We start from the raw sequence: 18836 nt of genomic DNA on the forward strand, positions 1-18836 counted from the left end.
ATATTTAGATGGTAATAGTGTTGTACTTTTACGCAAGCACAATGTAGAATGCATGCTTTGTTGTAGATGTTAGTGCTTCTTCGACTTGTGCCTCACACAGGATGCTGCACTGCCTTCACCTCAGAGATGGGATTGTTGTCCAGTTCGTGGTAGATTTAACGTCAAGTCTACCTAGTGTTTCTCAAACTGTCCCATTTCATTGAGGTGTCCCCCGCTGGCTGCGCGGGAACCTTTCATAATGCGTGCATCCCCTTATTTCTTACCACCCAGTGTCATGTTTGTGTAGCTGAAACTTAAGAGTCAGACCAGAAAAGTTCGTGTCTCCTAGCTTACTTTAAAGATTTCTGCTTTGTCAGGAAGGTGGAAGAAGCACTCGGAGCATTCTCTTACAAACCAATAGAAAAATGTAAAAACGCTCCGTGATGAATGCAAATAGTGCATTCTAACTTTCATTTGAGTAAAAGTACCAAAGTATCATAAATATTTTTCAAACATCAAATGTAAAGATACACAAAAAGAAATTTCCCTTGTTACTCGTTTTACTGAACATCTACAAGTGTCATGATACTGTTTGAACAGATAGATAGAGCTATATTTAACTACCTCATGACACCTCCATGGATCACATGACAAGTCTAAGAGGTCATAGGATGATTACATAGAGGGAAGGAGCAGCTAATTTTGGATACAATATACAAAGTATTGGTTAATCTGACCACTTACACAAGTGATATATGCAAAATCTCTCTAGCATCTCACTTGAACATCATTGGGATAAAAGGCTTTTGATGACGTGACAACCCTCAGACTTCTGAACCTTGATCTGAACCATAATCACGAGTCAAAATGGCTGTGAGAAGGTGGACCTGCAACAAGTGTATGGCTTACATTATCGTGCCTTATTGTTATTTTGTGTGTGTGCGTGGTTGATTTTGACTGGTAAAGTCTTTATCTGTAAGTAAACTAAACGTGGCAAGGTAACAGGTGTGGGGTAAAAAGTCAAACATTTGCTGCTTGAATGTAAAGTAGCTTAAACATGAAAGATTCATGGAGGCTAAAACTACATGTGTGCAACGTGAGTGACTATCCTTTTCCACCACCGCCTCCATGGCCAAGTCTTTGCTGTTCATACAGGTGACATTACAGGTTTCAATAATGGCTGCTACTGTATACCCATTGTACTGGGATATCCGCTTGTGCTGCAGATTTCCTCCACTGATAACTAATAGTAAACGGATACAACGTAAAGGGAAAAGTCTGTGTGGGCAACTAGAGTAAAAACACAAAAGCAACGTTTGCGCTAAACATGTATATTTTTTATTTAGCTAAGTGAGTTACCGAGAGGAGAAAACTGTCACACCCTTGCAGTTGATGTTTCGCTTTTTTTGGGGGAACCTCAGTCAAGTTGATTAGGTGTAGGGGGGGTGGAGGTTCTCCCAAAAGTGCTGAGAGTTGTTGAGGACAGACAGTCTGATTGAGCCTGAGGTACTGTTTGAGTACATCAACATCAGAGCAAACACAATCACCAGTAGGGCCATCGAAGGGCACCACTAGTTCTACCAGAGCAGCAGGTTTCTCCTCATACAAATGCACTTCAGAATGACAGAATCACAAGAAAAGAAAATTAAACAATAAAAAAAAAAAAAAAAAAAAAAAGGATGCGCACAAGCCGGCAGTCGCCAGGCTGCTGCATAATTGTAATCTTTTGGTAAACAAATAGATGCAGGGGAAAAAGAAAAAAAAACCCAAGGGAACAGGTTAGGGGAGGATAAATCCCACGATTGGCATCACTGTGGCTGTTTCCCCAATTATTCCGTCCCCCACGTCAATCATCCACAGCCTCCGTCTGTAAGGTTCAGACGGCTAAATACAGATTCATCTACAATATTAATCTAGATATCTTTCATTTTCTTCAGGGCCTGATGAAGCTCACCAATATCCCAACATCTGTTGCATTAAAACAAAACAAAAACAGAAAATGTTACAAATAAGCTTAGGGAAATCTTCTGACTACGCTAGTTAATCGGTTAGTTGATCATAAACAAAACCAAAGAACAGAGTTAGAGAGTTATGGGTATTGGCAGAAGCTGTTTAGAAAGGAATCAAAGTGCTTCAAAGACAGAGTTTCAAAGTAGGGTTATGCTCTTTTTCTTGAGAGACAGGAACACACGGTTCGACGCACCGGTCAACAGATACAGATGAATCCGCCTATCGTCAGGTTCAAGTGTTCAGATACATTGTCGTCTTCAGTGGAAAGATTGTGAAAGTCTTTCCTCCGCGTGGTTAGGCAAATTCGATTTAAGGTCCTACATCATTAGTGTTGCAGTTCGAGCAGAGGGCTTGCTTGAAGTTTACTGTTTATTTCTACTGCGCTCCTGGGCAGGGGAGAGAAGACACAAAGAGATGATCAGTGGATGGCACCAGCAGGAGAAAATCAACTTTATAGCAGCTCAAAATGCAACATCACATCTGCCCTCCTGCTGGCTGTTATTTGTGGAACAATGATACAGTACGTCAAAGTTGAATACGTTCAGTACTGATAACACATAAAGAAGTACTCCTTCAGATATTGAAGGTGGGCTCACACAATGGTACAGCGAGGAATTCTGGGCAATTCTGTGATTATCCTAAGATGAAACAATTGAACTGAGTCCTAATGGCCTATAGGAAGACTTCTGATTTCATCACTTTGTTCAACATGCTAAAAAGCCATTCACAAAGGTACCTAATGGTGATTCTTGTGAAGGATTTGTCAAATAATAGCTTCTAATTCATGTTTTCACAAATCACTTAATACATCAACTAATACATTTAGTTATGTGCTTCAAAGTCAAATCCTGCAACATATAGAGTGGCTTATTGGTAATGGAATCTAATGTTCATTATTATGTTTTCATTAGTGTTGTATTGCATTAAAATGAAATTAGAACAAGCCATTTATATCCAAAGACTGCACAGGTCCCCGTACTCTTCCCTTTGCCTTGCTACAGTAGCCCAGAAGGGACAAACACTGGCTCTAGAGTGAGCTTTTCGTGTCTTTCTTGGCATCTATAGTGTGGAGGTAGGTGGGAGGCATTCAGTTGATTGGAATTCAACATCTAACACACAAGAACTCTGCATTACACATGAAGCTAGAAACTGGACAGTCCGGGAAGTTTCTGTAAAACTCCTCGGCTAAACGATTAAAAGAGCTAAAAGGGGATTAAAAGAAGAATAAGGGAAGCAATTCATAAGATATCATAGAAAATCAACAATATATATGTGTATTATTGAACGTAAACTCAGCACAAATGTGAATATAGACTTATAAGCCACAACATTAAAACCCCTGACAGGTGAAGTGAATAAAACTGCTAATCTTGTTTCTGTGAAATACTATGCTGGGATATCTTAGGTCCTGGCATTGGTTTGGATGTGACTTGGACACACACCAGCCACTTAAACAAGCAAGACCCTTCCATGCCAACAGTACCAGGCTCCCCCAGCAGGACAATTTGCCCTGCATCGCTGCAAAAACGGCTCAGGGATGGCTCTGAGAACACAGCATAGACTCCAAGGCGAACACACTCTCCACGTGTCTATTCCAGATGTAAGCTTCCAACTCACTGTGGCAACTACTGGTTTCTACAACTGGCTTCAGGAACAAACACTTAAAAGCTTGATAGAAAAATGCCACTTGGTATGTTGTGCATAAGCACATTTAACTCAAAAGGACATCACAAACAACACCCTGCAGAGATAAAAGTAATGGTTAATTATTTACAGAATAAAAAGGTATTTAACCCTCATGAACCACTCTACTGTTGATAAAGCTCCTTACATGAACAACACTTTCTGTTGCTGGGTAGCGTTATGATTGTCATGTCCATTTCTAATTGAGCAGATGGGGGGAAATCATTTTCTATTGGAGCCTTTTCTGTTTAGTGTAAAAAGTAATGCAGCAAATAACAGAGCATACTCCATAAGAAACACAGAGAGAAAATGAGTTTAGAGGTCCCAAGGAATGCACTAACCAAATATCCAGCTATGTTTACACTGGCACGAGACTGCAGTCCCTACATTCAGCTTGTAATTATGAGTCTCAAATAGTCAAAAAGAAAAAGAGGGAACAAAATAGATAACAAAAAGAGGAATGCTGCGAGTTTTGGGTTAAAGACACAACAGCACAGGTAAAATCATAGTTTGATCAAATTTAAGCTTGGAATTCAAAATAAGCTACGGATCTGTAGGCGTCTGGACTGACTCTTTTCTACATTTCTCCGTTGGAACAGTATCTTCTTTTAGGGTTTCCATGTCAGTCCTCTGAGAGAACCACTAAGAGCCTGGCCCCAAGAGTAACTCTATCCCCGGGTAAGGCCCGAGCAAAGTTCAGCCCATGCAAGGCATGGCGGTCAAATCAATTCAAATGAGTTAAGTTCAAATATAGCCTAATAATACAATTCAATAATAAAATAATTACGGAACAATACACATGAACATAAATAGCTAGATATTTTACTAAAAACATTTATATAAATGTATTAAAGACAAATGGGATTCATCCTAACAAGTCATGAGTTTCATTATTACGGTAATTTCAGAAAATAGAAGGTTGAAACCTATATGTATTAATTAGCAGATTAGTTATGCTAATGAAATCCTGTAATACCATTCAGATGCAAAGTTGTCTTGTATCTTAAAAATACAACCTGGGAAGGTGTTATTGTGTAGGTAGCTGTGCCGGTTTGATGCCTCTCAAAGTTGGGGAAGGACAGGCCAAACAAAAGACAACAATTAACCTTGTCAGGCGCAGGAGGGTGAGGCCTCCACGCAGCCGATCCTGTCATGTAGGAGGTCAGGGCTACAAAAGCAGCGCAGCACAACGCCTGGCGCAGAATGAAACTGGCATTCTACTGACAGGTTGTTTTCAGAAGCCTGAAAACACTGGCTTGAAATATTTATGAGAAAGTAACCCAGTGCATATTAACAAGGTCAGCGGCATCAACAAAGCACCAGCAGTTTGGGAGTGGGAGAAAAGGAGAGAGCAAGCCATGTGGATCTTCTTGATGACATTAATATACGAGTGAATCTAAGAATGGACGCAGCAAAAGGCTATCGGTGATGCCAGGTTTTGCTCTTTGGCTGCCGTTTCTCCACAGCAGTAGCATCCCACAAAGTTTTTACAGCTTACACTGATCTTAGCTGTACGCCACTTTTATGACTTCCGACTCTACTTTCTTCTCTGAATGGGTTTATACAGTGTAACTGTGTGTGTAAACAAACATTACCTCGTGTATTTTGCTTGGAAACATTTTAAAAATCTAACTCTGCCAACTGCGCAGAGGCACACTGAAGCCAGTTTGTTCGCCGAGGGCTTATGTTGTTAAAGGCTAATAAAGCATGAGGAGCCTGTGGAGAGCAGGGAGGCTCGGTGTTCAAAAGGGAGATCAGAGCCTGCATCTGCCTTTGTCTGAGAGAGGGAATGCCAGGAATGTGGGCTATTTCAGGAAACATGCATCCATCTCCACTTGGGAAAGTCATCGCAATCTTAACAGCATAAGATGGCTGTTGAGGATTCAGGGCTTCCTGAACCTGCTTATGTGTAAACGGAGGCACGTCAATGTACAGACAAAGCTCATGGGAAGTTCATTTTACTGCAGACCGTTGATGCGATCACAGGACGTTACAACCTCAGCTGATTACAGTCTGACAACAAACTGCAGCAGTGACTCAGAGCGAGTTAGCTCCCTCTTTGAATTTAAGGGCAGCTACACTGAACTGTGTCTTACACACAAACAAGGTAGTCACTGGCAACATGGCTTTTTATGTGTGTATTCAGCTCACCTTCCTCAGAGCCTCCTCCTCTTCCTGACGTTTCTCATAATGTGCAAAGTCATCAAAGATTGAGGTGGTATGCTTGTAAGTGGCAATAACTTTAAGCACTTGTTTGGCCTTCTCCAGAGGCACTTCCTGAGTGTCCCTGGAGTTGGTCACTGGCTTGTTGTCATTGTTCTCCAGCCGGATGTGCCGCAGCTGGTTGTTGGGCACGTCTTTGATGAAAATCCACTTCACCTCAAACTTGCCCTTCCATTTGTCCTGAGACCAGACGCCCGCATAGGCGTTGTAGTCCACCGGTGAGCGCATCTCGGCCACGCCACAGAAGTGCCCACTGCCATTAACGCTGAACAAGAGGTACATGGGCCCCTTGTTGCCCATTGAGCAGTAAGCACTATCCAGGCGCTTGTTGCCATGTTCTGTGCTGCACCAGATAGAATACTTGATTGAGCGGTGGATGTCATCTTCTGAATAGCTCTTGATAATGAAAACACGTCCGTTTTTCAAGTTCCAATCAAAGTCTTTGGGGTTGTAGTTGTTGAGGGCACGGAGTTTCTCCAACATGGGGTGCACTTCTCCAGAGCAAGGGGAGGCACTCAGTGGGACGCCACCACCCAGACCAAAGGCATCCCCCCTGTTCCTTGGAGCCACCCAACGGTTGGGGGGTGGGCCAGGCTGCTGGGGTTGTTGATGATGAAGGTGCTGTGGGGGACCAGGTTGAGAAGAGAGGTGCAGGTGTGGGTGTTGGTGTTGGTGTGGGTGTTGGTGTTGGTGTTGGTGTGGGTGTGGGTGTGGGTGTTGGTGTTGGTGTTGATGTTGGTGTTGGTGTGGGTGGCCAGGGGGGTGTTGGGGGGAATGGAGAGACTGGAGTTGGAAGGGTTGGTGTTGATGCTGGGGCTGGTGTGGAGGCTGATGGGATAAAGGGTTTTGTAGTAAGGGCTGAGGCTGAGCTAAGAGAGGCTGCTGCACCATAGGTTGGTGGGGCATCATAGTCTGAGCTAATTGGGGCTTGTTCAGAGAGCCCTTATCGTCCCAAGTACCAATGTTCATATTGTGCTTTATCGGGGGTGGGGGGATGGTGGCACCTCCACCCATCCCCATGTTGGCTTTGGGTTTGACCTTGGGCTGGGGCTTGGCCGGCTTCTTGGCAATCGCTGCCCAGGAGGCTGGTTTAGGTGCAGACGAGCAGACAGATGGAGGAAGGTTATTGGCTGCCATACTGCTCATACCTGCTGTGCCTCCTAAAGGTGAACCCACAGTTTTCGTGACAGCTGCCACCATGTCTGTACCCAGTTTTAGCCCCGTCATACCCTGCTCAATGCTACTCAGCACCGGGACCTTACTGAGCTGGGTGTCGCTTCCAAAGCCCGCCTGTCCGTCTGCGATGGCCCGACCCAGTGAGCTGGGGGCGTAGCCATAGCTATTACTGTAGACTGAGCTCTGTGTTGACTGACCCTGAGAGACAGTGGTGCCCCAGGTAGAAAAGTCTGCATTACCAGGAAAAAAGTTGAAGCCATGCTGGCCGAGGAAGGGAGGAGTGTTTCCAAGGGCACCTGGCTGGCTGAAAACACCGTCTGGGATAAAGTGCGGCTCGCCATTGCTCATTTGTCCATAGGTAGTTAGGTAGGGCATCGGTGGGTCTCCTGCTGTGGACCAAGCAGCCTCTCCCAGAGAATAAGGGAAACCAATGGATGGAGCATAGTAGCTGGGCATGTAGGGATCTGACATTGGTGGATAGTTGTTACTCTGTGTGGCACAGAAAAACATGTCATGTATTTCACAGAATAACACACCACATAACAATATATGCGTTTACTGCGATCACTTTGCACAGCTGTTGCTTGTTTTCATTCCTTCATTCACCTCTATATAAACAGCTGTATGAAACAAAAAAAATTATACTCAGTTTCCCTTGTTCTACTCTGGTTGAATAGAAAATGGTTCATGAGGAGGCTATTCATTTCGAATATCCAACCAACCACGATTCGATGAACACTTACTGACATTAACATCATCACTTGTCTATATCATGTCTGCCACATGCTTAGTTTGGCATGCCTCAAAATAAGGATGGTCTTTTACTCCAGCTTTTTTGACAGTTAAGTTGACCGATCAGAGCAGACTGAGCTTTTAGGAGGACCGAAGAGAGGCCTTAAGGAGAGAGAGGATAAAATTAAGCACTTCAAACAGAAGATACCTAAATGTGCTGCAGAAGTGTAGAACATGGGAAGATTTATTTGGTATTTGATATTACCGTATGTAAAACTATTCTCATAGTCCCACAAAAATAAAAATTATGAACTTGTAAGCGGGCATAAAATTAGCTCCCTGAAGCTTAATGCAGAAGCAGAACACAACCACTTGGAGGAGTTGATCTGTCTGATTGGCTGTAAAAAGTTGGCTTCAAATATGTTAAAATCTCTGATATAGAACAATCATCCAAACTGTGAATCCCAATTGTCTGTATGACACTTTACTGTCAAATAAAAATATAATAGTTGTGACATCCCCAGTTGGAAGCTGAATATTAACCATAAATACCAGGTGACGCCATCAGTAAGAGCAGATAATGAGATGCATTTTTTTTTAGTACATTACCTGATTTGTCTGGCCGCTTAGGTAAGGCTCAAAATCATCATCATTCACACCATCTTTCTGATGCATTGATCCGTTTTGTACTAAACATGGAAAGAGAAAACAATAAATAGATATGTACAGTGTGTAATTACCAAATGTTCAACTGTAAGTTGTTACCATTTTGGCCAAAGGTACTGGTGTTGTGTCAACTATGCTGCTGGCTGCAGTTTGGGCTACAGTTCAAAAAGTACTGCCTGTACCAGTGAGTTCCCTCGAGAGCATATTAGCTTATATGAAAGCAGCCTGCAGTGCCACACTGGTGATGACTTGTGTACCTTCTACAAATCCCAGTCAAAACCTTACCTTTGTTTCCTTGTCCTTTAGGTCTCTGAAATAAAGGGACAGGAAACGGGAGATGAGACTGTTATCGGATCACGACAGGAAACGAGAAAACACTTACAGAGCAGGCTGTATCCTACGCGGATAAATATCAAGAGCCTAATGTAGTAACCCTCAGCCTCAGCCCGGATGTTAACATTTCCAGGCTGCTTCGTCTTATTGACCGGATGTCAAACGCTCTGACATCCAGTAAACTGTGCCGCATTGGCAGCCGGCTACAGCCGGAGCTGAGTGCCAGTACAGTCGGCCTACGTTTCAGCTAATAGCTATCGCATATCGGAGACTTTGTAGCCTCGTTTGATCTGGCATGCCAAATCAGATCAAACTGCTGTCGGCAAAGTTTCACGTCGCCGCAAAGCTAACATATAGCACCATTCACCTCTCAGCACACGAACCTGATCGACTGTGGTCGCAGACATCCTCCAGGAACCGACACTGATCGCTGTTTGTGAGAGTGTCCACGGCTTCCCCCTTTGCCCGTCTCTGGCTCGTGTCTCTGCTTGTCCAAATCACTCTGAAAACGTTACAAGTCGGCGTTTTGTTTTTTTTTTTGGTTTTTTTTTTTTTCCTTCCTGTCGTGTTCAGAACCCACGACGACCTGCCTCTTCTGGTTGCAACAGACGGCGACTTTTTGTCCGCGGAAAAGGCGTCAAACTAACGCGTCGGTTCCTGCCACAGACGGCGTTTAACAGTCAATCTGAAACAGATTGGTGCCTCACTGGAATATCCCTTACCATATTCCACAATGGCGGATAGGCTTTTTACTCCCGCTTCCGTTCCGTTCTGCTGCTCAGTGACCTTCCGCCTGTGACGCTCTGAGTCATGTTACAAACTGACACTTCACATGACGGCCGCAAACTCGCAACAACTTCTCTGCTTCCTTCACATTCGCGACACACTGCAACTTTAGCCTCTGAACTAGCCAGACCCCACGCTAACTAGTAGCAAAATAGCAGCTCAGTGGGAAGCTTCTTAGCTTAGCCACTGCCTGCCAACCCTATGAATAGACGCCTGACTTACCATGTGGATACAGTATCCTAAAATAAAATACAAATTTAAGTCATGGACGGATTTTAGGACATAGGGATAGGAGCAGGCATGGCACCGCCTGGCTGAATTTTACTTGTAGTCCCTTTTCCAGCTCTTCACATGTCAGTGTAGTCACTTGTATTTCTTTTGTGGTTATTTGCGTCCTTTTTGGCCATTTTGTGTCTCATTTTAGTCATCTCTGTGGTAAATTTACGTCATTTTGATGTTTTCTGTCTCTCAGGAGCCATTTCCATTTAGCTATCATTTAGGTCCTCTGTAGTTTTGTCCCCTTTTTGGTTTTGCTGTCAACGTTATTATATAAACCTTTACTGATCATTTTGAAGTGTCTGTAGTCGTTTTTTTGGTCAGCATGAAAGCGGATCAGTAACTGCATCCAAAGAAAAGGGAAGGTCCAAAAGCAGTGGTGCAAAGTAAAGAGGTTTATTTACTCATGTGATCCATCTTCCACTTTCTGCTTCGTAGGAATTAGGTAACAGTTAAAAATGTACCACACATTTAACTGACGCACCATTTTTGTTGCTTACAGGGTTATAAAGTAACTGTTCACGTGCAGTGGGAGTTACTTAATCCCATTATAGAGATAAACACAATCATCCAGGATATTTGAAAAAATACTTGTTCCTGTTTTTTCTAAAATATTTTGAGGGTAATTTTCATCAAATTAATAAACAGATCACTTAACACTCAGTCGGGTTGTATCCAAATAAAACATTTGACATCTTAGCTTTGATGACAGTAAATTACTGCAACACACTATTTGGATGTGGAAAGTTATAAATCTGTAATCATGGTGGCAACTCCATTACAATAGTGGAAGTAATGTATTGATCATTTTTATCATATTTACTTACAAGTTTGAATATTGGACATTTACTTAAGTAAAAAAAAATTTACACGGAGTATTCTAAATAGGTTTTTTAAACAGTATCAGTATGCTGTGTGATGTCAATCAAAATTGTTGTGTTCTTTGAGAGGAAGCAAACGAGAACCAGCGCTGCTACTCTCGCGATACTTCCTCAGTAGTCGCGGAACAGTATGGCAGCCGTCTCGCTGAGGTCCTGTCGCAGAGGACTTTCACATATATTAAGTAATGGAGGACTCGCAGCTTTGTCTTCGAAGCGGCTGGAAGGTTTGTTGAAGTCTTTTCCTTTTACGAAATTAATTTCGCAAGGCTCAGGGGGCATTCAGATGTTTTTAAAGGCGCAGGAGGGGGTGTGGCGACTGCGCCGTTCTAAAAATTTAGGGCATGTGAACGGTGCAATGTTTTGCGCTAGTGACATAATTTGCGCCATATGTGTGTATTCCTGTAGCGATTAGAAACGCTTAGACGTTAATGAGCCTCACCTCGGTGTTGTAGCGCGCCGGATTGTTGGCATATTTAAAGGATATGATAAACGTTTAAATAAATGTTTGTTTTCTGTAGTGCGTCGATTAAAGCTTCATCCAATATCATTGGAGGTTTATTGTCCTTAAAAACGTGTTTTTTTTCAAATGTTCATAATATTGATTTAAAATAACACATTTTGCCATATCACTGCATGACGACATAATGTTTTTGTTGCCCAGGAGGCCGGAGACACAAATCCACAGTTCAGTATGCTTCACGACCAGACCTTCCAAAGCTGGCCTACAGAAGAGTGAAGGGGAAGAGCCCAGGTGTGGTCTTCCTTCCAGGGTATGGATCCAACATGAATGGGCAGAAAGCTGAGGCACTGGAAGAGTTCTGTAGGTCATTAGGGCACTCATGTCTCAGGTAAGTAATTCAAACGCATCACAAAACAGGGAGCAGGGAATACTGAATAGACCAGATCAATCAGTTGTACATCAAGCATACTTTTCCTGCGTACTCGGGAAGGTCGTTCGCTACAAACAAAAGAAAATGACAACTTCTGCACACAGCGTTAAATGTAGTTGAGCTCTGTTTTTTCAGGCTTTTGAAAACAAAATGGAGTCTGTTTGATTAGTGTCGGAGAGCTGCAAGAACCACAGTCACAGTTATGCTCTCACAGTCTCCATCTGCGAACAAGTCAATTCATAAAGCATTAATATTTCAACACCATTGTTTTTGTTTGTCATTGGTTAATGGCGCGCAAGTGGGTCTCCTCTTTTTCTGCTTGCCGGCACACAAGAAAGCTAGAGTTGATGACAACCTCTAAGTGAGGAGTATGGGTCTTGAATAGAGGGGGGGAAACATTCGCTGGTGGGGAGAGTTGTCACCTTAAAACAGGAATAATCTGTAAGACTGCTCAGGGTTTATTTCGTCATTATTCATTGACAAAAAAAAGTGTATATTTAAAGATATCACCCGTTTCACCTAATTCACTGCCTGGAATGCAACATACTCAGCAGATTTGCTGACTGTATTGATCCATTTATATCTACATTGTTGCTCGACAAGATGTGTTTATGTCAGCCTTAAGGTCAAGGTGGGCATATATGCCGCATGCACACCATTTTAATGGCAAATACCCTGTCTGCTCTGTGTTCTGACATGGTAATGGTGCAGACGTGATATGAAATAAATAAAGAAATGTAGGGCTGTTTTACCCCTCTAAAGATTGTTTGATATGCCCTTTGAATGTAACTGGGTTGTAACAAGTTCTGATCCTTTTCCTTCATGGAACCCTAGAATAACACTTTCAGTCATTTCAAAATTGAAAAGCCAAGTGAGATTTAAAACTTGTAAGTAAGCTTTATTTGTACAGCGCCTTTCACAGACCAGGGTCACAAAGTGCTTTACAGTTACAACAGAAACACACAGTTAGGAAGTACATACAAGTATAAGTTTAAAAGGCCAAGGCAACTCGGTGACAATCATAGCAGCCCTAAGACAATTAAGCAAAAACCTGAACAAATAAATAGGTCTTAAGTTGCCTTTTGAAGGCGTCAACAGACTCCATCGAACGCAGAGAGTGTGGAAGATCGTTCCAAAGCCTGGGAGCAACAGCCTGGAAGGATCTGTCTCCTCTGGTCCGGAAAAGAGTGCGTGGCACCATCAGTAGATTCTGATCCACAGACCTCAGATCCCGAGCTGGGGTGTAAGGCTGGATCAGATCACTGATGTAAGGTGGAGCTTGACCATGCAATGCTCTGAAAGTTAAAACCAAAATTTTAAAATTTATCCTAGAGGAAACTGGCAACCAATGAAGAGCTTTTAGAATAGGGGTTAAAGGAGTCCTCCTATTAGAGCGGGTCAGAATTCTAGTAGCAGAGTTTTGCACGAACTGCAGGCGAGACAGCTCCTTGTTTAGACATGAAAAAAAATTATTACAATAGTCTAAACGCAAATACACAAATGCATAAATGATCAGCTCCAAATCATTTTGTGACACCATTTTCCTGAGTTTGGAGATTTTCCTCAGTTGAAAAAAGCAATTTTTCGTCAGCTGTTTGCAGTGTTGCACAAATGACATGTCTTTGTCAAACACAACACCCAGGTTTCTTAGGCTCGGGTTAACAGACTGTTAACTACTACTATGATTAGATTTACTGTGATGGGGAGAGCATTCATATGTGAAAGGGACCAGCTTGATATTAATTCTAAATCAAATCAAGTGGGTAAGTTTCCTGGCTTATTTTCTAAAGATACCTCCCACAGCTTGAAACCTTGCATTGTTTCATTGTCGTCACTCGAGGTGGATATTCGTGAAACACGTGGCTCCATCATACTGAACACGTGGGGCTTAATTCCATGTTTACGGTATTTTATGACTGTGTGCAGTACTTACAACTCTGTTTGCCAAAAGGTTTTATCTTGTGTACAATGTAAATGAAAACAGAGTGCAAATCATTGAAAATCATTTAGACTTTGTTTAACTGCAAAATGGAGGACAACTCCAAGTTTGGTTGAGGTGAAACGATATTGATGTAAGTCTTGTAATGCCACTATTAAGTTGCCATGAGGTCAGTAGCATAAATAAAGAGCATCCCAGAGAAGCCGGGTCTGTAAGTAGTCAAGATGGGAAGGGGCTGACCACTCTATAGACAGCTGTGTGGGTGAATATCTGACAAATTGGATATTTTCAATCTTGTAAATAGTTCAGAAATTTTGTGTTGACTACAATCATTTTCATTTATTAATAGAAATTAGATATTTTTTTCTGGATTTTAGCAATTAATGTATATAATATAGAAAGATTAAGAGAATCCAGAGGCGTGCGTGCGGTAGGTTCAATGTTGGAGCAAAGTGATCTGAAACAAGACTAATTGTGTGGTGGGATATCACTGAGCTCAGGAACAGCAAACACAAATGGAATTTGAAATTCTACAACCGACAGGAAAAAAACAATAGAAGAAAGATATCTGCGACCCACATCTTTTTTTTCCAGGGAAGGCAATGCCAAACCACATTCTGTGCACAAAACGGCAGTATAGCTTTGTGGTTGGAAAGCTCAATTCTCACCTGACCTTCCCGCAGCCCCGACCTGTTGTCTACTGAAAACAAGCAATTTATTTATTTTTTTTTCTACATTCTATATTATCTACGTAATAGTTTTCCAAACGTTTTAATATCCAATTAAAACCCCAAAAAAAGGTCAAATTGTCAGTGGCCTCTTGGGGCTTGACATTGTTGTTCCTTCTGATACTCATGGGTATTCACTGTTCTATTTCTGTTTTCTAAGGTTTGATTACACGGGGCATGGGGCCTCAGAGGGGGTGTTAGCAGAAGGAACTATCGGTACCTGGAAAAAAGATGTCCTTTTTGTGTTGGATGAGTTAGCAGAGGGACCACAGGTAAATATTGTTTGGATTGACACCCCTTTGCAAGCTACTGACTGGTAATCAATGCAGTTATGAACATGTCTCAACAGGGATAGAAGCTGAATTTGGTTACCTTTCAGAACAGGTTGCATGTATCAGATTCCAGAAAAATCACCTTGCTCTGCTGTTCAGTTATTGTTTTCTGTGTTCTGCAAACACAGTACAGCACTTTATCCCAGACTTCACATTTTAAGAAACCTGCATCATCCTAGCTTTTCATTTGAGACCACTCATGAATTAATGAAGGTGGGACCAAACAGGATCCTTCTCACACATTTAGAAACTCCTATAAGGATACTGTGAATAATGTTGTCTGAAATGGTTTTTCAACCTAAAACTCTGGAAATTGATATCTACTCATTCTTCCTAAACCAAAAATCATTATAAATCAAGCAATAAATTACTTGGTCTGTCCACAATGAGGCATCCCTCTTATTTTTCAAATGAACTTAAAATAAATTTGCTGAGCATAGTTGTGATGGTTCAAATTTTGCACGCACAGCATTCTGCACGCTACTAAAAACAGGTGAGTTTTTTTGAGAGGGGGGACTAAAAAGATCAAGTTTTGCTTCTTATGAATACAAATCAACAGTTAAATTAACACAGATGAGTTAAAATCTCAATTTTGCCCTTAGTGCACTTAGTGACCACCCAAATGGGCTCATCAGTGGAAAAATCTGTAGAATGAACATAAGACCTGAGAGCTAGCAAACTTTTTGATATATTCCTCCTCATTTTTCTTCTGTCACCTTTGTCTGTTTCCAGAAGATGGCGCTGTGTTACAACATGTGTATATGTCATCAGTCTTGTGTTGGCACAATTACTGCTTTGGTTTGCGGTTTTCTTTCTGTTATTTTTTGAAGGTTAAGGTTTCCGTTCATCAGCGGGTGGTTTGATTTACTGTTATTTTTTTGGTATTTCTGCTTCCTTGTAGATAATGGTGGGCTCCAGTATAGGCGGGTGGCTGATGCTGCTGGCAGCCATTGCAAGACCAGAGAAGACTGCTGCACTAGTGGGCATCTCATCAGCCACTGATCACATAGTCACATCGTTCAACTCTCTTCCACTGGAGGTAGGTAAATGTAGTGTTTATACGCGTATCAGTTTGGCTCAAACCTGGCAAATGTTCTGTTTTTCTGATTGAGATGTCTCCATGTTTTTGTGCACAGACTCGCAAGGAGTTTGAGGCCAAAGGGGAATGGATATTGCCCTCCAAACATGCAGAGGATGGTGTTTACAAGTTTAGCATGGACTTTCTGCGCGAGGCAGAAAATCACTGTGTCCTTCAGAGCCCCATACCCATCACCTGCCCCGTACGGCTCATCCATGGCCTCAAAGATGAGGACGTCCCCTGGCACATCTCCATGCAGGTCGCAGAACGTGTCCTCAGCCCCGACGTGGATGTCATCCTTAGGCGACATGGTCAGCACCGCATGTCTGATAAGGACGACATCAAGCTTATGGTCTACACTATTGACGATCTTATAGACAAGCTGACCACTCTGGTCTGAGTAAGAGATAGAGGAGATGTTCCTAAGAGAAGAAGGGTGACTGTAAAACTGGGAAGTCAACACTCAAGGAAATTACCAAACAAAGGCATGTTTCTCTGCCAAATGTGACCTTCTATCCACCTGTTTTTCCCTGTATTTCATCTGTCAACATTATCATGTCAACATGCCATAATAGTGCAAACAATATTGAAAGGGGTCACGCTGATGGCTTCTCCCTAATATTTTCAGGTTGCATTTATATGTGCTTGGGGTTGTTGTGTTACTTTGGTCAGCCATTGTTAGTTCTGCCATTACTGCTGTCTTTGCGGTCGTTCTTACCGTTTGGCTGTTTTTGTTTTTTTTTCCTTTCTCTGTAAGTAGATACAGTTTTCCTGTGCCTTTTTAATCACTTTTCACCCGTTTTGGTCAATAAAACCTCCGCACACGAGCGTGCAGATCTGCAAGTCTGTGAAAGTACACACACTGTTAACATGGTTAGAGTGAAGCTTAAATTAAACTGTGAAAAATACATACGAATAAAGTTGTGACAGTATCTTCCAGCTGCAGGAAATGTAATTTGAATTCCAAAAATCTTCAGGAGAGATGTTTTTTTTTTTTTTTAAAGAATCGCAGGTGAAAAGACATTTAGAATTGGTTAAAAACATGAGCGTTTGTTTTTATTTTAAAACTGACTTTCAGAAGACATGAATTCAACTTCTACATAAAAATTCCATGTTTCACCAGGAATACTTTGCAGTAAAGAAAATCAACACTGAGGTAGGTGTCACTCTCTGGAGCATCTTCATGATGTGCTCCTTAATATGTTCAGCCACATAGCCATTGTATTTCATATGGAAACACCAGATCAGTGTGTTACAGCAAGCATTTAGTCTTTGGAGTTGTTCATACTGATTTGTAAAAGTACTTGTGCAGGTGGGTTATGCTAATAATGGCATATTTTACATTAATACATATTACGAGTTGGTCTTCAAGTTGACAACTCGCTGCTTATATATTTCCATGGTAATTGCTTCTTGTATGAGACATTAAATGCGATGAAATTTTGTATGTGTGTAAAACACCTACCATTCCAGTTTCACTTTGGAGAAACGCCTTAACCCTGATCAATATGATTTGCATTTTGATGTTGTAATCACGTTTTAGCTGGTTGAAAGGAGGGCAAAACGCATCAGCCAGTGTTTTTTTTGTTTTGTTTTGTCCTAGTGAAATCCTCTGGTTTTATTTCAGAGGACAAATTTGACGTGACTCTGCTTTAGTGGTGCTCTGGAGCAATCTGAGCAGGCATGACAATATGTTGGTGGAGCAAATATGTTGCGGTGCACCTTTTGTTACAGTACAGCAGAGCAATTCATCCGGCTGAACAAATACAGAAATAAAGTAGTGCCGGAGGTGGGGGAGGCAAATGGAGTAGCATGGGGACCACAGGGTAGGCACAATAAATTAATGCTGCAGCGGTTATAAACTGAGCTTGTTGTGTTGGAGGGCCTTACTAAACTAAATGGGAAAAATGGTTTTCATGCCCCAAATTACCATCATTACAAAAACATTTTACAGAGTAATCTTTGAATTACCTTGTGTATGAATTGTGCTCTATAAATAAAATTACCTTGCCTTGCCTTGCCTAATCTGCGGTTCAGAAACATAACACTTAACACTAACAGTTTGTGGAGTATTTTAGGCTGGCAACACTGAATCATGGCTCTACACAGAGTGTACTTATCATTTAGGGTTGTAAACTACAGCCATATGAGGTTTATTTTTGTTGGCTGAACATTCTGTTACATGACACCCTATACCTGCTGGCCTTTAGTTGTTGTGAAGCCCGCTGAATGGAGCCAGTGGACTGTTGATTATTAACATGTTATTGTCCACAAGCTGCTTTATGCTCAATGGAGCAAATCAACCACTTATCTCTCTCAGGTCCTCTTAACTGCAGCAGTGACCTTTAACTTATGACTTAACTCTGCAGTCAGTCATTTTTATGTATAAACCAAAATGTCTGTTTAGAGTAGCCCACAGCCTGGCGGTTACCATCGGAGCAAGAGAAGTTGTGTGAAAAGGCACCGTGGGTGTTCACATTTTTCAACAGTTATATGAAAAAGGTGCAGCCATTTCTGTTACTTTATGTATCCTGAAATGATTTTATTAAAATTCATCTTGTCCTTACCAACTCTTAAGAATAGGTGATTATAACCTCAGATTAACAACACACGCCAAATTACAATGTGTGCTTAATTTAACATGTACTTCATTCATTTAACAAAAACTGAACCATAATGCAGAAAAACTAAGTACACCCTTACTGCTTCTTCATGAATTTAGAGAGTTGGAGTCCATCATCCCACAGTGAGAGAGATTATTCACAGTTGGAGAACATTCAAGACATTTGCCAATCTTTCTAGGAGTGGACGTCCCAACAAGTTCATCCCAAATTCACAGTGCTACATATTCAGATTCTACAGGCCCCAGTTAGAAAGTTTGATTTTTAAAGTTCTTGACCGTACAATCACAACCCCAATTCCCCAAAAGTTGTGACACTGTGTAAAACCCACATAAAAAAAAGCCAAATGCAATGCTCTGGAAATCTCATAAACTGATATTTCATCTCAAAGAAGTTGTGATTCAGGCAAAAAAAGTCTGGAAAAGTAAGTGGCACTAAAAAGAAACAGCTGAAGGAACATGTTGCATCCATTTAGGGTTATTGGCAACAGGTCAGTCACATGA

At 41.7% G+C, this 18836-nt stretch overlaps 2 protein-coding genes across 2 annotated transcripts; one reads left to right on the forward strand and one right to left on the reverse strand.

The window, feature by feature from the left end:
* Nucleotides 1-1294: 1294 nt before the first annotated feature.
* On the reverse strand, nucleotides 1295-9768 carry ythdf3 (YTH N6-methyladenosine RNA binding protein F3). The gene is made up of 5 exons (XM_075452895.1): nucleotides 9186-9768; nucleotides 8755-8779; nucleotides 8413-8492; nucleotides 5824-7560; nucleotides 1295-2375 (listed from the first exon to the last, which is right to left on the reverse strand). Exons 1-5 carry the CDS (start codon nucleotides 9207-9209, stop codon nucleotides 2352-2354), a joined length of 1890 nt encoding a protein of 629 aa, XP_075309010.1. The 5' UTR covers nucleotides 9210-9768; the 3' UTR covers nucleotides 1295-2351.
* A 1048-nt stretch (nucleotides 9769-10816) lies between these two features.
* On the forward strand, nucleotides 10817-16539 carry abhd10b (abhydrolase domain containing 10, depalmitoylase b). The gene is made up of 5 exons (XM_075452896.1): nucleotides 10817-10969; nucleotides 11407-11593; nucleotides 14463-14574; nucleotides 15536-15673; nucleotides 15771-16539. The coding sequence occupies exons 1-5, from the start codon at nucleotides 10876-10878 to the stop codon at nucleotides 16110-16112; spliced, it is 873 nt and encodes a 290-aa protein (XP_075309011.1). The 5' UTR covers nucleotides 10817-10875; the 3' UTR covers nucleotides 16113-16539.
* The last annotated feature ends 2297 nt before the right edge of the window (nucleotides 16540-18836 follow it).

This window comes from Odontesthes bonariensis, chromosome 20 (assembly GCF_027942865.1).
Source record: "Odontesthes bonariensis isolate fOdoBon6 chromosome 20, fOdoBon6.hap1, whole genome shotgun sequence".
NCBI classification, from domain to species: domain Eukaryota; kingdom Metazoa; phylum Chordata; class Actinopteri; order Atheriniformes; family Atherinopsidae; genus Odontesthes; species Odontesthes bonariensis.

Excerpts from the sequence above, each read along its gene's own strand:
- abhd10b (XM_075452896.1), top strand. The coding sequence starts at position 10,876 with ATGGCAGCCGTCTCGCTGAGGTCCTGTCGCAGAGGACTTTCACATATA. Across the intron at positions 14,575-15,535 it reads AGTTAGCAGAGGGACCACAG|ATAATGGTGGGCTCCAGTAT; the intron begins GTAAATATTGTT and ends GCTTCCTTGTAG. Across the intron at positions 15,674-15,770 it reads TCAACTCTCTTCCACTGGAG|ACTCGCAAGGAGTTTGAGGC; the intron begins GTAGGTAAATGT and ends TTTTGTGCACAG.
- ythdf3 (XM_075452895.1), bottom strand. The coding sequence starts at position 9,209 with ATGTCTGCGACCACAGTCGATCAG. Across the intron at positions 8,493-8,754 it reads TAAAGGACAAGGAAACAAAG|TACAAAACGGATCAATGCAT; the intron begins GTAAGGTTTTGA and ends TTCCATGTTTAG. Across the intron at positions 2,376-5,823 it reads AGGAGGAGGCTCTGAGGAAG|GAGCGCAGTAGAAATAAACA; the intron begins GTGAGCTGAATA and ends TCCCCTGCCCAG.